The following is a 23,029-nucleotide window of genomic DNA, read 5'->3' on the forward strand; positions in this document are numbered from 1 at the left end:
TAAAAATATTTTATCAAGTCGATAAGACTGCCACATTCACCCCCCCTCCAATGCTGCAACTTAGTAACAAAATGTACGAATTTTTTGGGTAGACGCACTTCACGTCCGCTATGAGTGGTTATAATGGGATGTTAATTTTTGCAGTTAGTTGCAGGTGAAGATGATCATCTTCTGCTTCTAAGTAAGCTTCCTGAACACGGTCGACAGTTACAGTTACCGATAATGATTATAAATTGCTTATCGATGTGACTGATAACTATAAATGGTCCCTAGTAAGGTACTTTGATCCGCGCTTTCATATGTCATCACGTAGGAAAATGTGTGTACATGCTTTGAGATCATTTTCAACTAATACTTTGGTAGCAACGAGGTGTGGTGTATTGACAGGCTTCAGCTGGGACATGGTTGAACGTAGGCGCTTGATGCATAAAATTTCGATGTACTCTTCGGCAGGTTTCACCGGGCATTGTCCATTTCAGCTAGATAGGCGTTGAGATCCAGTTGAATTCAGTGTGATATTTGATGGCGGTCTAAGCTCCTTAAAAAATGTCGACTCAAACTGTCTGCCTTGATCAGTAGCTATGATGCTACCATGAATTAATGCTTTAGCTACCGTCTCTGCCGCCATATGTGCTATGGGACTGCCACCGCCCAGCGGGAGAATCGGTCAAATCACGTCAGACAGTACCTGTAATTGATAGACAATTGATGCCAAAAGGCCAATTAGATAAATATTGATATTTCGAATCGCTTTTCAGGCAGGTCAATCATTGAAACGCTGCTTTGTTGTGTCTGTCGACTTTGGAAATGCCAACTAAGCAATGTTTCTTTTCTTTAATCTCCAGACGAAACGTTCAGCTTTGAGTTTTACTGTAGCGCTCTTCCGTGGGTACAATAAGTTATGAATGGAATTGAAGGTTTGCTTAAGGTAGCTATGTGTGATATATGGACGGATTCTAGACGTAATACTAGACGTACATAACAATTGTCAGCAACTCACGGTCATAAGTACTTTACATTTTCTGTGATCCGTTTGGACAAGAAACCAAACCGTTTGGGGGATCCGTTTCGCAACTTACTCAAGACTGCGCCAAAGCAGAAGAGACTCGCGTCACTTGCAGTCGCAATTTAGCGTTTGCGGAAGGATGTGCTTATGTTGTCACGCGTGCTAAATCGGTCTTGCACTGCTCTAACATCTGGTCTGCTTTGGCGTTCCACATTATTGGCGTCGTGTCGGGACATGATAGCCAAGGAAATCCACTTGTGGTTGCCCAAAGATTAATTTTAAGGCATTTAAGCGTAGTCTGCCGTAGTCTACCAAAAATATCCTTGACGTGCTGATAATGCTCATCTTAATTTTGTCTTGCGATGAAGATGTCATTTATGTATATATAGCCTAAATGTCATTACATTAAATTCGTATAGGAATGGAATGACGATCGCAAATTCGAGGCAATTGGTATCTGTTGATGTTTTCGTTCCAGATCAATTGTAGTGAACATTGCTGAGATTCAGTTTGTTAGAGATATCAAGGAAATGCGGCAATGGATATCTGTCTGGCTTTGTGATATGGCTCAGCCGTCTGTACTCGCTGCATGGCAGCTATTCGATTTTGTTCTTCTTGGCTGCCATGTGCAGTGGTCTTGCCTATTGGCTGCACAAATTCTCGTTTAGCTATAGCTAATTTTTCAAGATGGTGCACTGACGTCCTCACATCGTATGCTGCGTACTCGCAGGGCATGGTCAAGTCGCTATATTCGCGTGAAAGAAATTCGAAGTGGTGACTGCTTACTGGAGATAGAGTGAGCAATTGGTCGAATTCCACACTGCACGTTGTGCCCCATATGTACAGCTTTGTAGAACTGACAGTAAAGAGTTTTTTGCGTACGTCGAACAGTATTCGTGTAGAATATCAACTCCTATGATAAATTTTGTGCCACCAGCGATGACAAATTGCCAGTTCATTTTTCTGTGTAGGCCGAAGTGGACAGCAGCAATTTTTGTGCCACATGTTTTTAATGGGGTGCAGTTTGCTGCGTAAAGATAACTTGTGGGCTGAGCGCTGCGATCTGTGGGAGGTAAATTAGAAAACAACAGCGTCTGTGTCAATCAAGTATCTTATTTTTGCAGCTTGGGGCATTATGAATATTTAATGACTGGTAGCCACCACTTTGACCGCCGTCGCTGACAGAGTGGGTTTAGTTTTCCGGCTTGAATTTTTTAAAGTCACATGGCTCAGTTTACTAGCTTTGGGCCATATATAGAGAGACTTTAGCCAAGTCGCCATCAACAATCGCTAAGAGAGCTCGAACATTATCTGGAACACGTTCTAAGCAAAGTGCTTTTATGACCTAATCGGCAATTTGGGTGCCTGCTAAGTCTCTCAATTGTGACGGTTTGAGATCGCCCAATAGCACACCGTATATGAGCTTGTTGATCGAAATCAGTGTTCCTTGATGAGAGCTGCGTTGATTGCGTCATACATTTAAGCTGTGATGGATTGCGTGATGATGTTGGTGACGGAGTACTGTGGTTCCAGTGATGCGATCACATGGTGCTGTCAGTAGATACACATGATGCAAGCGAACTGTGACTTTACTTGTAAGAAGTGTAAATTCGGCTGTTCCTTGAACACAAAATCGGAAAAACATGTAAACATGCAAATGGAGAACGGATGTTTTAGTTGATCCTAAAGAAGCCCTCCCCAGCCTGAGATGGACATATAAGCACCTGCCATCTCCCAAATCCTGATGGGTATCCACCTTACATCCTTATCTATATATATATATTTATACATACATATATATACGTTTCATAAGGTAACACTTAATATTATTCACAATTTTTTAACATTTTTTTTTTGCAAGGCAAGGGCTTAAACAGCTTGACGATGCTAACACTGGCGATCGCCTATAATTAATAAGAAATAATATTTATAATTAGAAAGTAATAATTAATTTAATATAACATTATGTGAATTTAAAATTAATTATATGAATGCTATTTTTTTTTTGATATCTCTATAATTAATTAATAAACCTGAGGCCACCCAGAAGTGGCCAATCCGCTACTCTGGTGACCTGATCTCCGCTGTCTTCTGCGGCACCTCCCGTGTAATGGCACTTTGGGTTCGGCGACACAAATTTAGTTGAATATATAAATATATATACATATATACATATACAATAGGCAATCCAAAATACAGCATATTGTTTTATTGTGGTATTTATTTTAGAGCAGTATTGCAGCTCTTAACACCACACACCGGTTTTTATGCTTGCTCTTAAAACAGGAAATCGGCCCAGCTTCATCGCTGGGGCTATTGTCGTTGCAGTTGTTTGTTTCGTCAGCACCAACCTAGGCTGTTGTAGTCCCCTCCGTTCGTGAACTAATGCTGCATGAGCACCTACGTTGTGGTGCATAACCGGATACAATTGTCGCTAGTACAGACTGGTTTACTCCCTCGGACGCGTGCGCCTGTGGCGTATAGTTCCCGGTGCTCTGGTGAGGGATCCCATAATTGCTGACATACTCTCGGACTTGGATTGAGGTCTGGGGCCAGAAGTAGAAGCAATTGACTTTGGTCCCACCATGCATCGCCATCTTACCTTCATGCGCCTTTTGGATGAGCGTTGAGGTTAGCTCTTTAGGAACCCACAGTTTCGAGAGGAATTCGTAGCTGTCTTCTCTGTTGGACTAGGTTCTCTTAAATAACAGACGATCCTCGATCCGTAAGCCTGTAAACTTGTCCGTCTGCCCTTGACAAGCCTCAGCCTTTCCAAATACTCCTTGCTCGGTGGGCTCGAAATCGAATACATCAACTTCTTGTTCTTCCACTACGAACGGTCTAAGAGCCAATGACCACCGAGCGAGCATGGTTGGTAACAACTGCAAACGGCATCAGCTCTATATATGGGCAGAAGCGTTCGACAGCTTTGACGGTGGCCAGGCATTCTTTTTCGGTCACACTATAATTTAGTTGTTAAGCAAATGATCTATCACTTCCACTATCATCCCTCTGAAAAAGCACCGCTTCCATTCGCAATTGGTTTGGCTCGCACTGTTTATAATTGTGCTTGCTGAAATCGGGATGCGCCAGTGTGGGTGCACATGTGAGTGTCTTCTTGATGTTCTGGAAAGCCTTTATCGCTTTTGTGGTAATACTAGCTTCGTGTTCGATTTTATGCAGTCCGTCAGGCTCGCAGTCAGTCGTTGTTTCCTGGTGGTCTTCGGAAGAGCGATATGCAGTATTGGCTCCAGTTTTTTTGGGTGGGTGCGCAACGCGTCATCTCCAAAGATGTACCGCAAGTAACGCAGATATTTGAAGCAGAATTCAGATTTTCGGAGCCCAATAATCAAATTCGCTTTTTTCAGGCAGGGCTTACTTCCTTTGCCAGATGGCATCATTCTGAATTCATAGAGAGGCCTACCGGGTATGGTGAATACTGTGAATTCCCGACTTTTGAGGTCCAGCTCTATCTGCCAAAAGGCAAAAGGCAAAAGGCCTCAAATCTACGCTGCCTATGAATATGTTTTCGTCTACTCCGCTTAGTATGGACTCGATGTTCTGCAAAGGGTGTGCGTCTTTGATGGTCAGATAATTAAATTTGCGAACATTCAGTCACAGTCGATTGTTTATGGGCTTTCAATCGGTTGTCCCAAGGACTCTCGCTCGGAGAGCACTGCACTGCTGGAGATACTGGATAGAATCGCCTATGACTGGCCAGTGCCAGTTGCTAGTTGAATGGTATGTACTTCCATGATTGTATGTAATCCTCGAGATTCGTAATCCAGGAAACCTTTTTAAACATCTTTCAATCGATATCGTTGCTCCGCACACATTACATGGGCTACTATCGGTCCGCATTTGGTCGTGAACTCTGAATCAACATACCTGAGCTTCTCGACTACTGAAATTTCCGGCGTTAAAACAAAGTTTATCCAAAAGTCCTATCCAAGGTACAGTAACTATTTGAAAGATGGGCATAGGTACAGCGCTAATTGGTGAGTCCGGTCATTGTACGATATTGTGGCGCAGATACGGCCCAGAATGCATGCCCCAGGTGATTGAACTGTCTTGTAACCTTCTCCCAGTAAACTGATGGAATCCTGTATCCCAGTGATCTCTCACTGCTTGACCGTTGCGAATGCTCGATCGTCACCTTTGACAGCCGATTGAATCGCAGCGCATACCATTGTAAAGCGAAAGCGCATTCGTTTCGCCATAGGTGCGCTCTCTGCGGTCGCTTCGGGTAAGCTGTCGAAAATACGTACTAGAGCTTTTGCATATTCTGCTACTCTCACTTCAAATGGCTTCTGTTCTAACCATCTAACGGAATTATTGCGATTATTATTAATTTTTAGTAGATTTTATTTATCATTAAATTTTTTTCCACAACTATGTTTTAACTGTACTAACGCATTAGTGAAGATATTTAACTCCTGTGTAATTATAGCTGGGAGCGCAATTCCTCCGCTTGCGTCAGGTTCCTATGGCTGTTCGGACATTCTGGGGTATATTATTCTGGAAGCAGCATCCCTAATGTTCATTTTTGTACCCTTCCAGAGGGCTTAATAATTTTGTAAGGAAATGTGTAACGCATAGAAGAAGACATCTCCGACCCCATAATGTATATATTTCTTGATCAATATCAACAGCCGAGTCGATATAACTCTGTCTGTTTCAATGCGAACTAGTCTCTCAGTTTTAAAGCTATCGTCATGAAAAGATCGGTCGAAAGGTAGTTTTTTGTATGACACACTTTTTTGTTTACCAAGATATCTCAACCATACTAGGCATTTATTAGTTGTTCAATGCTCCTCATATTCTATTATCCTGTCGACATCGGACCACTATATCATATAGCTGGCATAGAAACAATCGGTCAAAAATTAGGTTTTTGTATGAAAAGCTATTTGTTTTTCAAGATATCTGCATATGTATTAAATCTTCGTGCCGTAGCAAGCCCTTCTTTTTATTATTTTTCAATTTGCATTTTTTTTTATACCCTGAACCCATTAAAAATGGGTATAAGGGTATATTGTATTTGTGCAAAATCCAAATGTATGTAACAGGCAGAAGGAAGCATCTCCGACCCCATAAAGTATATATATTCTTGATCAGCATCAATAGCCGAGTCGATCTAGCCATGTCCGTCTGTCTGTCCGTCCGTCCGTCCGTCCGTATGTATGAGTCAAAGGAACTCAGTACCTATAAGAGCTAGAGACTCGACATCCTGTTTTTTTTTTAGCAAATTGGGTAAATAATAAGAACTAGAGCCACCAAACATGATATGTTGCTTCTAGAATATTATAGATATTTCAAGTATCTTTAATTTCATACCTATCGCCACATCCCCCCTACCACCCCAGAGCAATAAATCAAGTTAATAACCCAACTTTTATTGCCAACCAATTTAAACCACAATTTAAATGCAATTTATATTTTCAGAATGCACAAATATACTATGGTACAATAAGATATACTGTAGAAAATTTCATAAAGATCAATTGAATGGGGCAGCAGCTTTAAGAATTTCATTCGGTCAGTTGCAAATTCGAGCCCTGCCAAGGGAACTTTTTTTATTAATTTATTTGGTGTTGGAATAAGAGGGTTCAGGGTATCCCCTAGTCGGGAGCTCCCGACTAGAACCTCTTACTTGTTTGTATTTCAATTTGCACAACATTGATAAGCATTTTTTACCGTGGATATGTTTTGCGCCCGTTATGGCCAGACTCTTAACGAGTATTTAAAATGTTGATTCATATAAGCTAAGGCAGTCGGTGTGACTTGCCATGTAATAGCGCAATAGCTACTTTAACATATCGAAATATATATATCATGTTTTAAGCTGACTCAGTTAACAAAAATTTGATAAATACTGGCTAGCCGCCTCTTTAACGTAACGCAACGCCGCAACGCAATGCTGTGATTGCGGATACATAATGTACTCAATTAATGAATTAATTTTTTACGACTTACCTCAACTCTATATCCAGAATTATTGATTAGACCTAGCTCCTTCAATGTAACGGAAATATCAGATGGTGTGCCGTCTGTCCTTCTATTTACAAAGGCAAGAGCATACGAGTAAAAGCTCTGATAAACTGGACTTATTGGTTTCGACCAAATTTCTATTCCCTTATGCTTATATATTCTTCGACCTTGTATGCCCAAGGGATCTTGATCTACAGAAATAATCTTTCTATTGAGCAATATCTCCTTAAATTCAGGTCGTATTGTCCTTAAATCAACTGACATTAAAAGTGGCGCAGCAAGAATAGCCCACACAGCAAATTGAGTCTTCGCCTGTTCATAGCTAAGGCCAAAGTTTCCAATTATTAGCTGAAACAAAGAAATATGAAATTGACGATTTATAATTGTTAATATCAATGATAAGCATTAGAACCAATCCAAAATATTTTGTAGAATTTACACAACATTTATAAAAAGACATATCTTTGCTTGTTAAAGATTTTATGAACATGTATAAATTATATACTTGTTGGCGTAGATCTGCGCATTGAATAATAAAATTCATTAAAAAATTAAAGTGTAGTGTAAGTTTATTGCGGAGCGACAGCGCAATAAAGCCTTAGCATAAAAATAATTTTCAAAGCTTTTTGAAAACATTTATTTTATACTTGCCACGGGCCAGGCCCCTGTAATTAAATTAATGCAGCTGCTAGAATTTCATTTTTAATTTAAATTAATAATTCTTAAATCGAATTTAGATTTTAATATAAGTTAAAAAACTAAAGAAAGTTTTGATGATTCAAAAAGGCAATTTGTCTATAAAAATCATAATGCGTTTAAGCAATCAGATAATAAGGAAGAAGAACTACAATTCAGGATTTCTGACCTAACAAAGATACAGTTTTAAATTTTCAGACTCGAGGAGAAACATTTCACCGAGATGATAATTATCGTACCAAGCTCGAAGAACTTTGTATAACGACAATAGCTCGTGATATTGATTGAACGGACGGTTCTTTGGTCTGATTCTGAAGTCACGCGTCATTGGGTTCGGTCACATCCTACATCTTTGGCAACATTTGTGTCAAATCGAGTGGCTAAAATCCGCAAGTGGACAAAAAACGCTGAATTGCGCCACGTACCTACAAAGCCAAACCCAGCAGATATCGTTTCGAGATACTGCGAGGTTCATTCTTGAAGGAATAAAGAGAATCTCTGAATTTGGGTCATAGCCTACATAGCGTCAATCCATTTATACATGAGTATAATGGATCTTGATGCTTTTTTTTCGTTGTTGCGAGTAGCGAGTAGCGCTTGTTTGTAGTAATACAGATAAATTTTAAAAAATGTTTCCTTGGCGGGGCTCGAACTCGCAAATAACCGCACTACTTGCCGCCGTCTTCACTCAACAGCCACAGCAGCCATAAAAAAAAATTGGTTCCTCCGCAGGGCTCGAACCCGCGACAACCCACACCACATGCCACCGCCTCTACTCAACAGGCACAACAATAATTAAGTCTCAGTAGGACAAAAACGAATTTAAATAGCAGCACAGAAAACAATAGAGTCACTGTTTCAATATTGTTGATAGAATTCGAAGCAGACGCGCAGAAAAGTATGTGTGTACTTGTAAACAGAATTTCTTGGAATTTTCGTCGCAAACACGTGCGCAGTCAAAATACCGAAAAACAAAACAAAAACTGATCTTATTGTACCATAGAATATTTGTGTATTCCCAAAAAGTAAATTGCATTTAAATTGTGGCTTAAATTGGTTGGCAATACAAGCTGGGTTATTACATTGAATTATAGCTCTGTGGTTATAGGTATAGGTGGCGATAGGTATAAAATGAAAGATACTTGATAATAACATATCATGTTTTGTGACTCTAGCTCTTATTATTTGTTACGGAACTGCTTGTTTCTCGGTGGGCCGGTTGGCTCATCGGTTTCCCTGGGTGTAGTCCCATCCCTGGACCGCAGTCGCACAATCGATAACAACAAAGCTACACGTCTGTAGCAAAAAAGACCTACACAACACTATGCAAAACTAACCATAAATCGATAACATCTAACAGCCGGAACTTCAACAACAAAATTAACAAGATAAGATTAGCATATCAAAGGAAAATATAGAAAAAATAAAATTCAAACAAAAAAGAAACAATATTCTTGCTTCAAAGTGATCTCGATTTCAAAGTCTAAGCGGATGCGGAGCGTACGAAGGTCAGGCGATGGCAGCGAAAACGAGCTTATTCCTGCCTATTTAGAATACAGATCAGTTAACAAAAGATAGACAGTATCACAGAGCAATTTAACAAACTTAAGGGAGCAACCCCGCTTGGGAAAGGTGACCTTGGGCAAGGTGACCTACCATTGTTAAAATACTACGACGAAGTCGAGAAAACAAACATTACTAACGAACAAGACCTTAATGACACATGACCCCGCCACAGCAGCTGCTCTGAAAGAAAAGTTCAGGAATGATGATCTCCATACTTTTGTATCGGGATTATGAAAGTCCTTGAGATGGTCCGTTTTCCCAGCACAACCCCAAGACCTCCCAACTGCTTAGGCCCTGGCCCAAGAAGTTGAATCGAGCAACGAAAGAGGCATCTTTGCAGCCAGCTTTGAAAGCACCTTAAAGAAAAACCTCAAAAGTCTAGTGTCCAAAAGAGCCAAAACTGGCGTCAAAACGGTGAGAAGGGGAATGAGGGTAGCTCTCCCATTTCCAGAAGGGTAAGAAAGATAATAATCTAGGTCAGCAGAAAGCAAATAGATCACAACAGCGCTTTCAGTCCCAAAAGTCACAAGGGCGTGGCCCCGAACTAATGGAAGTGGCCACTTCCTCACGCTTTTGACAGCCCACACAGGGCTACAGAGGCAACCAAGACTTTAGGGACCAGTCTATAAGGACCCAACAAAACTTTAATCATTTGCCCCAAGAAGAGGGTAACGAGGGTTACGAATCGCACTCACAGCACGAATCGGAGCCAGTCGAAGATGACCTGTCAAGAGCGGAAAGCTGTAATTTTTTAGCGGAAGCTCCCTAATCCCGTTTATAAGACGCACGGTTACAGGGCGAACAATCAGACTCCTGGTAGACACAGGAGCATCTAAAAATTATATAAAGTCCCTTCCCTAGCTGGCGCATTGGAAGCCGTTCTATTGAATGTCAGATCAATCCACGGGCATTAAACAATTGAGCAGAAATGCCTCATTGACGTCTTCAGTGTAAAATGTTCCCGCCGCAGTCAGCCCCACTTTCAATCAAATGATTGACCGAATGGCCAACGCCTTTGCAGACATACACGAGTCCCTGCCCTACAACACAATTACTATCGCCACAATCCAAGCGGACGGCGAACCGGTATAGAATATACCCATACCTAATGGGCGTGTCTGAATTTGTCAACGTAGAAGTTAAACAACTAAAATACTGACGAATGGAATGATTAGACGAATGGAATGATTAGGCCACAAGAATAAGCGTCTAGTAATTCATTTTCGAAAGTTAAGTCAAAAGACAACCGACGATAAATACCATATCCCAACAACTTCGACCATATTGTAAAATATGGGTGAGGCCCAGTATTTCAAAACACTGGACCTCAAAGCGGGTATCACCAAATAGAGTTGGCGGAAAGGGACAGAGAAGGGACCGCATTCTCTGTAAACAATGGGAAATATGAGTTTTGCAGGCCCCTAGCAATTTCAGAGGCCAATATATGTCGCCATTTGACCTAACGATAGACACGTCAAGTTTTCTGATCGGAGCACACTGATGCAAACTCTGCAAGAAGTTGTAAACACCGAGGTAACTAGCGCAATATATTTCGCGCTACATCTCAGACACAACAGAACAGAGAGAAATAGCTATAACTAAGAATAATCACGCTCATTGCGCGGCTCAAGATAATGCCCAACAATTACTTAGGGACCATTTTTTATCGAAAATTGGCCGTTTAACAACAGAAATGGCCACAACCTGCCGAGTGTGCGCTATAAGCAAACCCGATCAGACAAGAGATAGTGAAGATTTCGATACCATCAAATGCCGGAGAAATGTTACATGTGGACATTAGCTCCACAAATAGAAAATGCTTTTTAACCTGCATCGACAAATTTTCTAAATTTGCAGATATTCAGCCTATTCTTTCACGCGCAATCGTCGATATAAAGGTTCCACTTTAACAACTGTTAAACTTCTTCCCTAAAACAAAAACGATTTACTGTGACAACGAAACGTCCTTAAACTCAGAGACCATTAGATCGATGTTGTCAACAACTTTGACATCGTGATCGCAAACGCACCGTCCCTACACAGTACATCCAACGGGCAGGTTGAACGTTTTCACGGCACTTTGGGGGATATAAGTCGCTGTCTGAAAAATGGAAACGACGTCGAAGATACTTTCGACAATACTCTTCTTGCAACGATTCATTTGGTTACAAAAAAAAACCAACAGAAATTATACGCTATCCCTATAGATGTTGCAGTGCAAATGAAAAAGACAAAATCACATTAGCCCAGGAAAAATCGCTAGAACAACACAGTAAGAATAGGGTCCAAAAAACGTATAAAGCGGGTTAGAAGGTATGGATAAAATCCAACGGGAGACTGGATAATAAACTTTCGCCTTTATTCACTTTATAAACTTTTATCCAAACGATAAAAGAATAAAAAAATAAATAAACAATTGTTGAGTATTTTTTTAATCAACACATTTTATCATTACTTAGGATATTTTCCAGCTATGACAATTATGACCTTGACCGAAGCGGCATTGAAACTCAAAGACTATTCATACGCGGACTACATACCTATAGTCGACGGAGACGGATACATGGGACATACGACAAACTTGACATCGTTTGAAACCTACATCGGCGAGACAGGAAGACTGATCGACAAACTACCTAAAGACCACATGAAACGGGTACTGAAAACTGACATTCCACACATAGCCATCCTAGTAGCCACTCTGGATGTTCATAATAGGCAAGCACGTAGCATAAACATAATAGGCAGTGCCCTTAAGGTAAGTGCAGGAGCCTCAGATTTTTATGACTGGGAGTAGATAAAGTTCAAATAGGTTAATATATTCAGAAAATAGACAAATCGAGATCAACAACAAATTCCAAAGAAGACTTAACGAAGTTTCAAAGGTACTTAAAACCAGATGCGTTAGTTGAAAATTTGTATGCAACAATTTTGGCGAAAAACAGAATGATAATCACAAATTTTGAAAACTTAATTCTTTTCGTAACCCTTGCTAAAATTAATTTAATCAGTCCTCTCATCCTGGACAGCATTAACATAAACGATTTATTAAATGAGCAGCTCACAAATATTAGTGTAACAGGCCTTTTGTAAGTACCCAATATCAAAGCTTTTCAAAATTCCGAATTATAATATTCTTAAATAAAATACCCTAACCCCAAATTAACCTGTTTATATTTTCCCGTTCAGCATAATAATATAATATTAGATTTAGAAGAAGGTAATATGGTGGTCGATTGCGGTTGCTGTGCGCAACTGCGCTGCCACTGTGAGCACCAATTTCTGAAAAAGGTTACAGAAGGCATCGTGTGCCCAAAAACTGGTATCAGGAACCGTCGCACAATGCGCCACACGCCCCGGGCATCTAGAGCATCTGAGGACGACCTAAGCCTGAAGTACCTCCGCCATATCGGGGATCTTAGATCATAAATATCATCAAGATCATTTGGCTGCCATGTATTCATCGTCTGGAAACTATACAGCCCCAAAACACCAATGAGAAAAACGAGGACGGGTTTCAATCTACCCAGGAAGGATTAAACACGCGCGAGACAATAAGGGTTGATAACGCAATTGGGCCGGATGCCGTTGAAACAGATTTGCAGACGCTCGCACGCCCAAACGGCCTAATCGCTCGCAAGAGACGCCAACTCAGCATTTTCAAAACTAGCCTGCCTGCAGCAGCGGCTTCGCACATTCATTTAAGTTTCTATAATTTTAGTTTTAAATTTATTCTCAAACAGTTCAAACGAGGTGCCAACAGAAATAAATCCGTAATAAATATAAATACAATTCGGTCTTGTTTAATTTATGTTCACAAACATGCAACAAGCCGCGTGTGGCTCGTGGAAAGCGAAAAGGCAGTCGGCTGACATGTCGATTTAAGTGCGAAAAGCCAGATGAGTTTATATTGACTTTGGTTCAGGCCATTATTACGATCTGCAGTGTACCTACGCCCCCACCGTAAAAGATAATAAATTCTTTATCTTGCCCTCAAAGATTATTAAACTGTTTTATATTGACACATGAAAGATATAAGAGATTTATAAATACCATGTCGGGATCATTCCAGTGTCCAGGTCCAGCATAGGGTGCAATTACATCTTGATTATTTCCATAATAATCAATAATATTTTCAACAGATAACCACGAATCCTGGATGTCGTCAAAATTTCTCCATAGATTGCAATGAGTTTGAATCGCTGAAAAATTTGGCGGAATCCCTGCATATATTTGGTAAACAGGCCAGCTACAAGAATACACCATATGCTTCCCCGTGCTATTAAGAAGTTTTCCAAACTCCGTGTAGCCTCTATCCATATCGTATGGTAAGGCGTAGCAACCGTCTAATTTAACATAATCAACATTCCATTCTGCGAATTGATACGCATCTATTTTCTCAAACCCGATAATGCCAGGATATCCAGCGCATGTGTAATTTCCATAGTCTTCATAAATTCCAAATTTTAATCCTTTTGAATGAATCTTAAATTAAGAAAATTAAAGTTCTTGTTAAGTTTTTTGAAGTCGAAATTACTTCAAAATTTATGTTAAAAGCATAAAATTCTCATTTGGGCCGTTTTCTTAAGATCGCAAATTATATACACTTCCGCAACGCTTAAGTAAACAAATAAAGCAAATCCAGCTATATAGTAGAAATGTTGTCTTTTTCAACTTCGTATGCACATACAGCGGATAATGAGTAAATATAATTTCTTAGTTAATGTTTTCGATTGACAATAATAAAAATAATAAATTTTTGTGATATTATTTTTTATTTTGATTAAAGTAGTTATAAGATAAAATATATATATATTTATATATATACTATTCCAAGCTACATGACCAGTTTGGTGACTCTTGCTCAAAAAACAGGATTTCGACATAGATTTTTATTGATTGCTTAGAAACGGGGTCGACAGACGGACATGACTAGATCGACTCGGCTGTTGATGCTCATCAAAAATATATACACTCTATTGGTCGGAGATGCTTCCATCTGTCTGTTACATACATTTCCACAAATGCATTATACCCTTTTTATCCATTTTCAATGGGTTCAGGAAATAAAAATCAGGCATCGTTCTCTTACGACAAAAGGTAATATAAAGTCCGTTGTAAGTCCTGCAACCCCTGCAGGCATGCCCATTACGGCTCCACACATACGTCTTCCGCTTCTGCCACTTTCCAAGTTTTTTGGAAAAAACTGAACTTACAAATTTTATTTGTCTGTTCAAAACTCTTGTTCATAGTGATCATGCAATTCCGAGTATCCGAAATATCTAATGATTAGGTTATGATAAAAATATTTCTAAGGCAATTATCATTCACCGCGTTATAAACAAAGTTGACGAAATGACCAGACTAAAATGGGAAGATCAACTCGATTATGCAACATTATGGAGTGATTGCGAAACAGCCTTAAGTCTCAACATCTGTTTCCTGAAGAATCAACTTAAGTTTCGTTCGGCGGTTCCAAATCACGAAGCAGAAATTAACAGCATATGCCGAATGATCAAAACAGCAGTAGTTTGAGTTCGCTAAGGCGCTCCTTTTTGCATCAATTACCTTCTAAAGGGACACACTGTTTCCAGATGTAAGGATTACCACCAAGAGTTACCACCACCCCTTGACTCCGCACAGGATCAACCATCGACATGAGAATTTGATTTCGGAAAAGTGGCGATTTATTTTACTCGTCTATTGTTCATAAATCAGTTTGTAACGGGCAAGGTAGCATAACGATTCTAGCTGCGTAGAAAAGGGGCTAGCATCAGCTTACTTGGGATTGCTCAAAACAATAATTGCGTAAAAATTAGACCCATCCAGTGATGTAGTCGCGAGTCAATTGCAGCGAGGTCACGTTAAATCTGCAGATCTTGAAGACCATTATGGTGCATCAGCCTGACCATGCCAGTCAATGTCAATGTCAGTGGTTGGAAAATCCCGGAGCGCCTGTCCTTGGCTGATTCATATTTTCAAAAGCCAAGGAAGATCGACCTGTTTATCGGAGCTAAGACGTTTTTTGAACTTATCTTTGCCGTTCAGATTAAACAAAGTGCGAATTATACGGTTTTTCAAAAGGGGCTTGCTGGCCAGATTGTCTCAGGGCGTTACACGCCAAGTCGTGAGAAGACTTTTGCTGTCAATCTAAGTTGTCAAGCAGAGTCATATATCCGATAGCAAAACGTACATTTTTGGTCATTGTAAGATTGGCTTTCAGACAAAAAAATCCGAAGAGTTGAACAGCAGTTATGCGAGAGACACTTTCTAGACAATTCGGAAATATTGTCGTTCTTCGTCTCAAATTGCGTTAAATGGCCATCCTATGGTCATTCAAGAGGAGCTAAATACGACTCTGCTTCGATTTAGACTCCACAAATATGCATGGACAGCTGACATTTAAGATGAATAGGTAGGCCCTGGTGCATGAAGCAGGTCGAGATTTCCAGTCTGGCAAAATAACCCATCTGAATCTTTGAGGTCCTTCAGGCTAAACACTGTAATTAACGGCACAGCGCCTGCTGTATGCAAATGGTTTTTGAATTCTACTAAGTTCACCGTAACAAAGTTGATAACGCTCTTAGAGTCTGACACAACCAAAATACTTGGTGTGATATGGTTGCCAAATGAAGATGCTTTTCAATTCAAGCTAGACGATTCCTTCTCTCAGAGCGACGAAATGGGACATTCTCTAGGTGACATTGCGGCTATTTGACCCGCCTGGCCTGTTAAGTCCTCTGATAATCAAGGAAAGAATCTTACTCTAAAACTTGGATAATTCATGGCAGCAACCGAAATCAACTTTAATTCAGTTGGAACAAATACAGATACCACGATATATGTTTAAAGAGCCAACTTACGACGAAGACTCCACTTCGGTTTGTGTAGTGCGTGGCTCACCTCGCGGATTTTTGTCATCAAATTGGAAATCTCATAAGATTACCGATTGAACGGACGGTTCTTTGATCTATTTCTGAAGTCACGCTTCATTGGACTTAGTCAAATCCTTCGTCTTTCGCAACATTTGTGTCGAATAGTCGATGCGTCGATGTGGTTCGGAAGAGCAGTAATTTTTTAAGAAACCAAGAGAATCCTGGCCGGCTTGCTCATGTGTCCCGCTTTATTCAAAAATGTTAAAATCGATTAATACAATTTGAAAGTATCCCTAACGCGCTCAAAAGAAAATAAACTTTCGAGAAAAAAGTTGAAGTCATCCAGCGAGTTGAATTCAAAAATGACTGAAAGAGAGTTCGGAAGGGCACGCGCGTGGGTCATAGCCTGCAGCTTCTCAATTAATTTATACATGAGTGATCTTTTTCGTTGCTTGGTGATCTTTTTCGTTGCTGCGAGAAGGGGCTACTTGCAAATGCTCCTCTTCCGTATGATGCCAAGATTCCGCTACTTCTTTATTAGATACCAGCATTCGACGATTTGTCATGCTGGCTAAGAGGTCTGTCGTCAGACAGTGTGACACTATCAATAAACACTAATACATATTTAATGGCTTTGCAAAGGTTCATAGGACTCCCACAGACCGCCCATCCCGCCAGTTTCGGGAGTTGCGAACTCGAATCGAGAAAGAGCGGACATAATTCGCGCCTTTTGCAACAAGGCGGGCTAACACGATTTTGATAAGCAATAATCGGCAGATCCTTTTGCGCCTGCAGAGTTAGCCATACTTGCTGTCATTGATGTCATAGTTGGCTGCCACCCAGTCGTTACTGTCATAAACTCGGACTAGATGCGAACTAGATGCGCCACTGGACCCTAATTCATTTGAATGAATGGTGGTTCTCTCACCCATCGGCACCAACTCAGAGGGGAATTCACTTGGACGATCTATGGGCCGATCTTGGAGGAGGATGCGGCATTCACCCGACCTTTCCCGATGGAAGGCTTCCATAACAGAGCACAGGTGAGTTGAGGATGATATAATTAATCCAGCCGTGAACCACGGTCTTGCGTATTGGTGGTGCATCTGCAGCCATAAACGACAGCCGCTTGGTGATCGTGTGCTAGCTCGGAAGATGATTAGGCCCCATTAAAGCAAGGCAGTAATGGGTAGTCATGATTAGAACCTTCACTGGTTTGGCCTATTGGTTCGCTCCCCGATCTTTCAAAGGTATTTTGCAGAATTCTGCTATATCGTCTTCTGGATGGATGCACAACCTGACCACTAATTTGAATTTCCAGGATGCCCCAATGCGGTTGAGCAGATACTCAACCCGTTACTTGTGCACAGCGGCATAATCGCTCGCATAAAAGATCGGAAACACCTATGATGCCACCGATCCTGGTGCAACCTCCGACATTTATTAATGGTCGACAAAACGAATGTCAACCTAAGTATTTGGTACATAGGAGTATTACATTTAATTTAAAGTGACGTTATGAGAGTCTACGGCTAAGAAAAAAAGTGTTAGTCTAGCAAATAGATTTCCTAAGTAAAAATTACAAAACAAATTTAGTTGGCTATATTATTTTGGAATATATAACAAATAGGGAAAAATGGAGAACCATTAAAAATAAAAGTAGCGAAATTTGTACTAGTATAGAAGGTATTTAGTATGTAGGTTAGGCTAGGTTAAGTTAAGTTAAGCAAAGATTTTATTATGGAGACTGAAAATTCAGAGGAGAATACTTGACGCAGTCTAGTTCAGTTTTGCATAATGCATGAAATGGGTTGTGCGTAGCCTGTCGTACACGTAGGTAGAAATAAAGGGTGATAATTCCTGGTAGGTCTGGACGGAGCAGAGAATTGAAGTCAACAACCAACTTATGTAGGAAAACAATACGATGGTTTGTCTTTCAGTTGATTAACGACGGAAGGTTAAGAAAAATGAGCTTTCAAGAGTACGATTGCAACCAAAGATTAACTATATAACTATATGAAGGTTGAAGATGAACTTAGAAAAAAAAGAACCCCAGGTGCTTAATTATATAAACGTTGCAGCCTAATAAGATAAACCCTAGTGCGATTGCAGGTTATAAAGATACACCTTGAACAATTTGGATGAAATTTATTGGCCAAACATCAAACAGAGAGTTTAAATCATCTTGTAGACGAAAGTGACATAGGAATAAATGTTGAAAAGAATAAGTTTAACATCATCGGCAGTACATGAGCATGCGATGGTGTAACAGAAGGGAGATCATTTATAAAAAAAAAAATAACGAGCAAAGGATGTCCGGTTGCTAAAAGTGAATATAATGTTAATTTGTTTGTTCTTTGCTAGTAATATTTCATTGAATTTCCTTAGAATTTATCAATGTACTTGCTTTAACCACTGCTTGGGAGAGTAAAATTATCTATGATCAAAAATAGATAAATACATACATAATCTGACAATGCTTTAATTCCATTAGGAAATCGCCTTCGATCAGATAGAAGTTTTCCATCAGGTCCACGATACCTCTCCAACCAACAGTCATCAATATTAACATATTCATATCCCACAGATGCATATCCCTCCGACACAAGAAGATCAGCCATTTTTTGAAAAAGTCGTTCACTAAAATAAAATAAAAATAAAGTTATATTTTATTTAAAAATAAATCAATCGAAGATTTTTCAATTAGTTGCTTTGAAGGTTGTATTATTCTCAGATTATTACGCAAGCAAAACAATTAAAAGGGGATAACTTAAACCTTCTTCAAGCAACACAAAGAATTATATATATTTAAAACGGGAACAAATTATATCTTCGGTATTCCGAAGATTTAATACCCTTATAGGCTATTATGCTATCGATCTTTTTTAATAGATTTCTCAAATATAAATAATTGATCGTATTTTATTTCTTGTGTTTCAATTTGATTGCATTTGTTGTAACTTAAAAGAAGCAGGCAGCCCAGAATTGGTTTGTGCTTATTATTTAATAACAATACGAATAATAACAATGCGAACCTGAATTGGTGCTTGGCGATTGCAGCAAAGCGACAATTAGTTGATAAGTTATTAATATATTTGAATAATGCAAGTGACCGATGTCTATCAACTGCAAGAAGTGAACGAACTTAACTAACTTAATGCGCAGCATCGAGGCCTTAGCATAAGTTAATACTAGGGTAATAAATGATCGTTACAGAGAAAAGCGCCAGATCAATAAAATAATGTTAAGAGCGAAATTTAAGCAGTTGCTTCGCAGAGCAAGTATTATAAGTGCTGCTTTTATCAGGTGCGAGGTAGCTGCAGCTGTTTTATATCTTATATATATATATATATATATATATATATATATATATATCTTATCACTATATATATCTTATCTATATCTTAATGGCTATACTGTTCAAAATGTTCCACAAACCGACGTGCTTAGTAGCCCCTGTTTCTAACTCTGAGCACACAAGACATGACCACAATACAACAAAAATATCTCTACAAAATGTCTCTACAGGTTTATCTGTGAAATAAAAAATAAAATACTAGAGTACAACTATAATATCGCTGTTAATAAAAAATTGTAATCTGTTTAACCTTTAACTTCAAATTGTTGTTTTATAATGTATTTGTACTGTGACACTAATATTACAAGCGGAGAGTCAAATTCGATAAAATCCATTTTAATGGTTCTTCTAGCTATATCTTTCACTCTTTCCGTCCGTCCGTCCGTATAAATGTACGAAAGGATTTTAGAACCTATAAGACACATGAAATTTATAAATTAAAATAGGGAAGTGTTAGAGTGACGTATGGGGTGTCGATGTGCGGAAGTGTGAGCTTGCGGGGTCACACACAAACATACGCCCATACGTTAAGGCGTTTGTTCGCAAACATTAGGCGAGTCATTCGTGCCAAGGATAATAATACATAATAATATAAAACAAATAGGAAAAAAAAACAAACGAAATGCAAGACGAACAAAAAAAAATGAACAATTTCATAAATAAATATAAAATAAAATAAATACAGGGTAATATAAATATTTAATAAAAGAGAAATAAGGAAGGAAAGAAAATTCAGGTATCCAGAAATAAGAGGCGAAAGAGAAAGAGACACGGGTAAATGACAAAATCCAGGCGTAGGCGTACGGTAGATCCACCTGCGGCGGTAGAAGGTTCGGGCTGAGTGAACTAGGGCGGGTCGAAGACTTGCGTCCTCACTTAGAGAGCTTCTTTTCCGTGGGTTCGGCCAAAATATGGACTCGGCTAGCCGAGTTGGAGGTTAAATATACACGACGTCCGGAGCATAAGGCCCAGCCCGAACCCGATCTCACTGAATGGGATAGGCGGTCGAAATCCGAGTCAGATTCCGGCCCACGTCTGAGCACACCTGAACTGCTTGAGGATCCAGCGATCCCGTGCTATAGGGCCCGCGATGCGGCAGATGAAATAAACGTGTCGGGAGTAAGGACAGTCTTCATCGTACCCGCGCAAGTTAGGAAGTGGGGTATGCGATTTGATAGGCAAGCTGATCCGCTGTCCTTCGTGGAAGCCATCGACTATCGGCCCATATCATACAACATCGACGTAGACAGGATGCCAAGGGCAAAGAATGAGGTCATGGTCGGTGGGCCCCTCGGGGGTTCATGACGCGCAGTTTCTAGAATTTTTCTTGCCTCAGCGGTATTTCGAGTAGCTAGAAGATGAGATCCGGACCCGCCGCCGACGAGATGATGAAAGATTTAAGCAATATGTGGTAGACCTGATTACAGCCCTGAGAGGGAATTGAGTAGGATATACGAGAGCGAAGTTTTGGAATATATACTGTTTATGCAAAGAAAAGACTTCTCGTCTGTGCCCGGCTCATACAGTTGGCCGTCGGATATGAGGGCATAAGACAACAATCCTCAGGTAATTTTTTGTTCGCATTGTGGCACCAGAGGGGTAGGCAGCCAAGAATTCTGTAGGCAACCGGCTCGGCGGCGCCACCCGGACCGGGTGCGGGTGGGCACAAACGCTATGGGAGCCCGGAAACATGACACAATTTGCGAGTCGAGGGGGGTCGTGTTGTCGCGACGATCAAAATCGATGAAGACCAATATGCGGCGATGATCGACACCGTCGCTACCCGATCATTAATGAGTAGGGCCTGCGCGGCAAAAGTGGCGAAGAACGGGGAGATTAGAGAGGTACGGAAACGACTAGCGGACGGATCGGGGCTAGATGTCGCACGGACGGTGCGACAAAGATCAGCCTAGCTAGTCGCACGATTTGCGTGCCCCTGCTGATAATGGCGTTTATGTTAGATGAAGTGATCCTTGGGATACGAGACGAGGATACGCTGTGGAGACAACCGACAGGAGGCACGGTCGGGTGATGAAGGGGTGTCCAGGGTGCCGGTAGGAGTTCCGAAACGGGAAGGTGTAGGGCTCTCAATGAAAGGCAGCTTGGAAAGGCAGGGGACGACAGAGGTCAGTTTAGGCAAGGAATTGGCACCCATGAGTGGATCAGCACCTAAGAGCGCAAGGAAAGGGTGAATGGATCCCACAGGCAGGAGGATCAACCTCACACGTTAAGAGGAGTCCTACTAACAGACGAAATAGTCGCGCGGGATAGCTCTGCCGGTCTGAAGAGGGGAGTCCGAACAGTGAGGGCGTCTGGCCAGCAGACCTGGAGCCGAGCTTACAAATGCTTCTGAAGGAGGAGTTTCAAGATTCCCATATAACCAGCCATCGTATGGTAATGAAGGACACCGAGCCCATAAAGCAAGTGGAAGAATTACTCCGGACGGAAGGGTTCGAGCCATCCCGAAGACCATACAGCGCGCCGATCGTGCTGGTAATGATGAATACGGGGGATTGGCGAATGTGTATCGATTATAGGCAGTTCAACGCACATTCTAAGCAGGGATATTGGCAGACACCCATGAAGGAATGGAGTAAGCAATACACAGCGTTTACGGTACCAGGTCGGGTCTATACCACTGGAAGGTGATGCCCTTCGCCTTTGCCCATCTGTATGACATCATCGTCATAGGAGCGACCATGGAGCAGCAATTGGCAAACTAGAAGGAAGTGTTCCTGATACTAGACCAGGAGAAATGTCGATTCTGTCATAAGAAGCTGGCGTACTTAGGTCATATTGTGAGCGGCGAGCGAATTCATACGGATCCTTGCGATCCAGAGGCTGGCAGCGCCGTCGAATCGTCGTGGTATCGACGCTTCGTGCCCAATTTTGCGTCAGTAGTGCAGCCAATGACCGCTCTCCTGAAATAGGGAAATGCGTGGTCGTGGGGTGGGGAGAATCAGGCCACATTAAACCCGTTAGAATACAATAAAATGCGAAGCTGACGCGCAGGAACGTGTGTTTGTCGATATCGATTTTTATCGATTGCTTGGAAACGGAGTAAGTATTATCCGATACCACATACGAGGCGCTAACGCTGCACTTTTGTGAGAGCGGCGGCGGCGGCTCTGCGGCAGCGACGACGTCTCTGAGGCAGCGACGGCGTCTCTGCATTCATTAAAATTGTATTCTTCATTCTAAGTTTGGAAACAATAAAACGCGACGTATCGTCTCTTGAAATCTCCCTTTAGTTAACTCATTTTCTTTATCTATTTTTGAATGCAACTGGCAAATCCAAAGTTGCAGACATAAATGTACTAATAAAAAAAACGAGAAAGAAAGGCTATCTTCGGCACGCCGAAGACCCTTGCAGACCAACCTTTTCATAATGCTCATAGTGCTTTGCCCGTATCTAAGAAGCAGGATCGTTTCTATGGCAGATATATGATATAGTAGTCCGATGTAAATAATATTTTGCAAAAATGAATACAACTTAATTTTCAATCGTTTCTATGGCAGCTACATGATATAGTTGGC

At 40.7% G+C, this 23,029-nt stretch overlaps 1 protein-coding gene across 1 annotated transcript in view; it reads right to left on the reverse strand.

Moving 5' to 3' along the window:
- Nucleotides 1–23,029, reverse strand: part of LOC115769195 (alpha-N-acetylgalactosaminidase) — a 31,829-nt gene that overhangs the window by 3,046 nt on the left and 5,754 nt on the right. The window contains exons 2-4 of the mRNA XM_030713899.1: nucleotides 18,600–18,774; nucleotides 13,313–13,744; nucleotides 6,983–7,345 (exon numbers count right to left, since the gene is read on the reverse strand). Of these exons, the coding sequence (XP_030569759.1) occupies nucleotides 6,983–7,345; nucleotides 13,313–13,744; nucleotides 18,600–18,774 (970 nt within the window). The remainder of the gene's footprint in view (nucleotides 1–6,982; nucleotides 7,346–13,312; nucleotides 13,745–18,599; nucleotides 18,775–23,029) is intronic.

This window comes from Drosophila novamexicana, unplaced genomic scaffold (assembly GCF_003285875.2).
Source record: "Drosophila novamexicana strain 15010-1031.04,08,12 unplaced genomic scaffold, DnovRS2.1 tig00004549-arrow-arrow-pilon, whole genome shotgun sequence".
Classification (NCBI taxonomy): Eukaryota; Metazoa; Arthropoda; class Insecta; order Diptera; family Drosophilidae; genus Drosophila; species Drosophila novamexicana.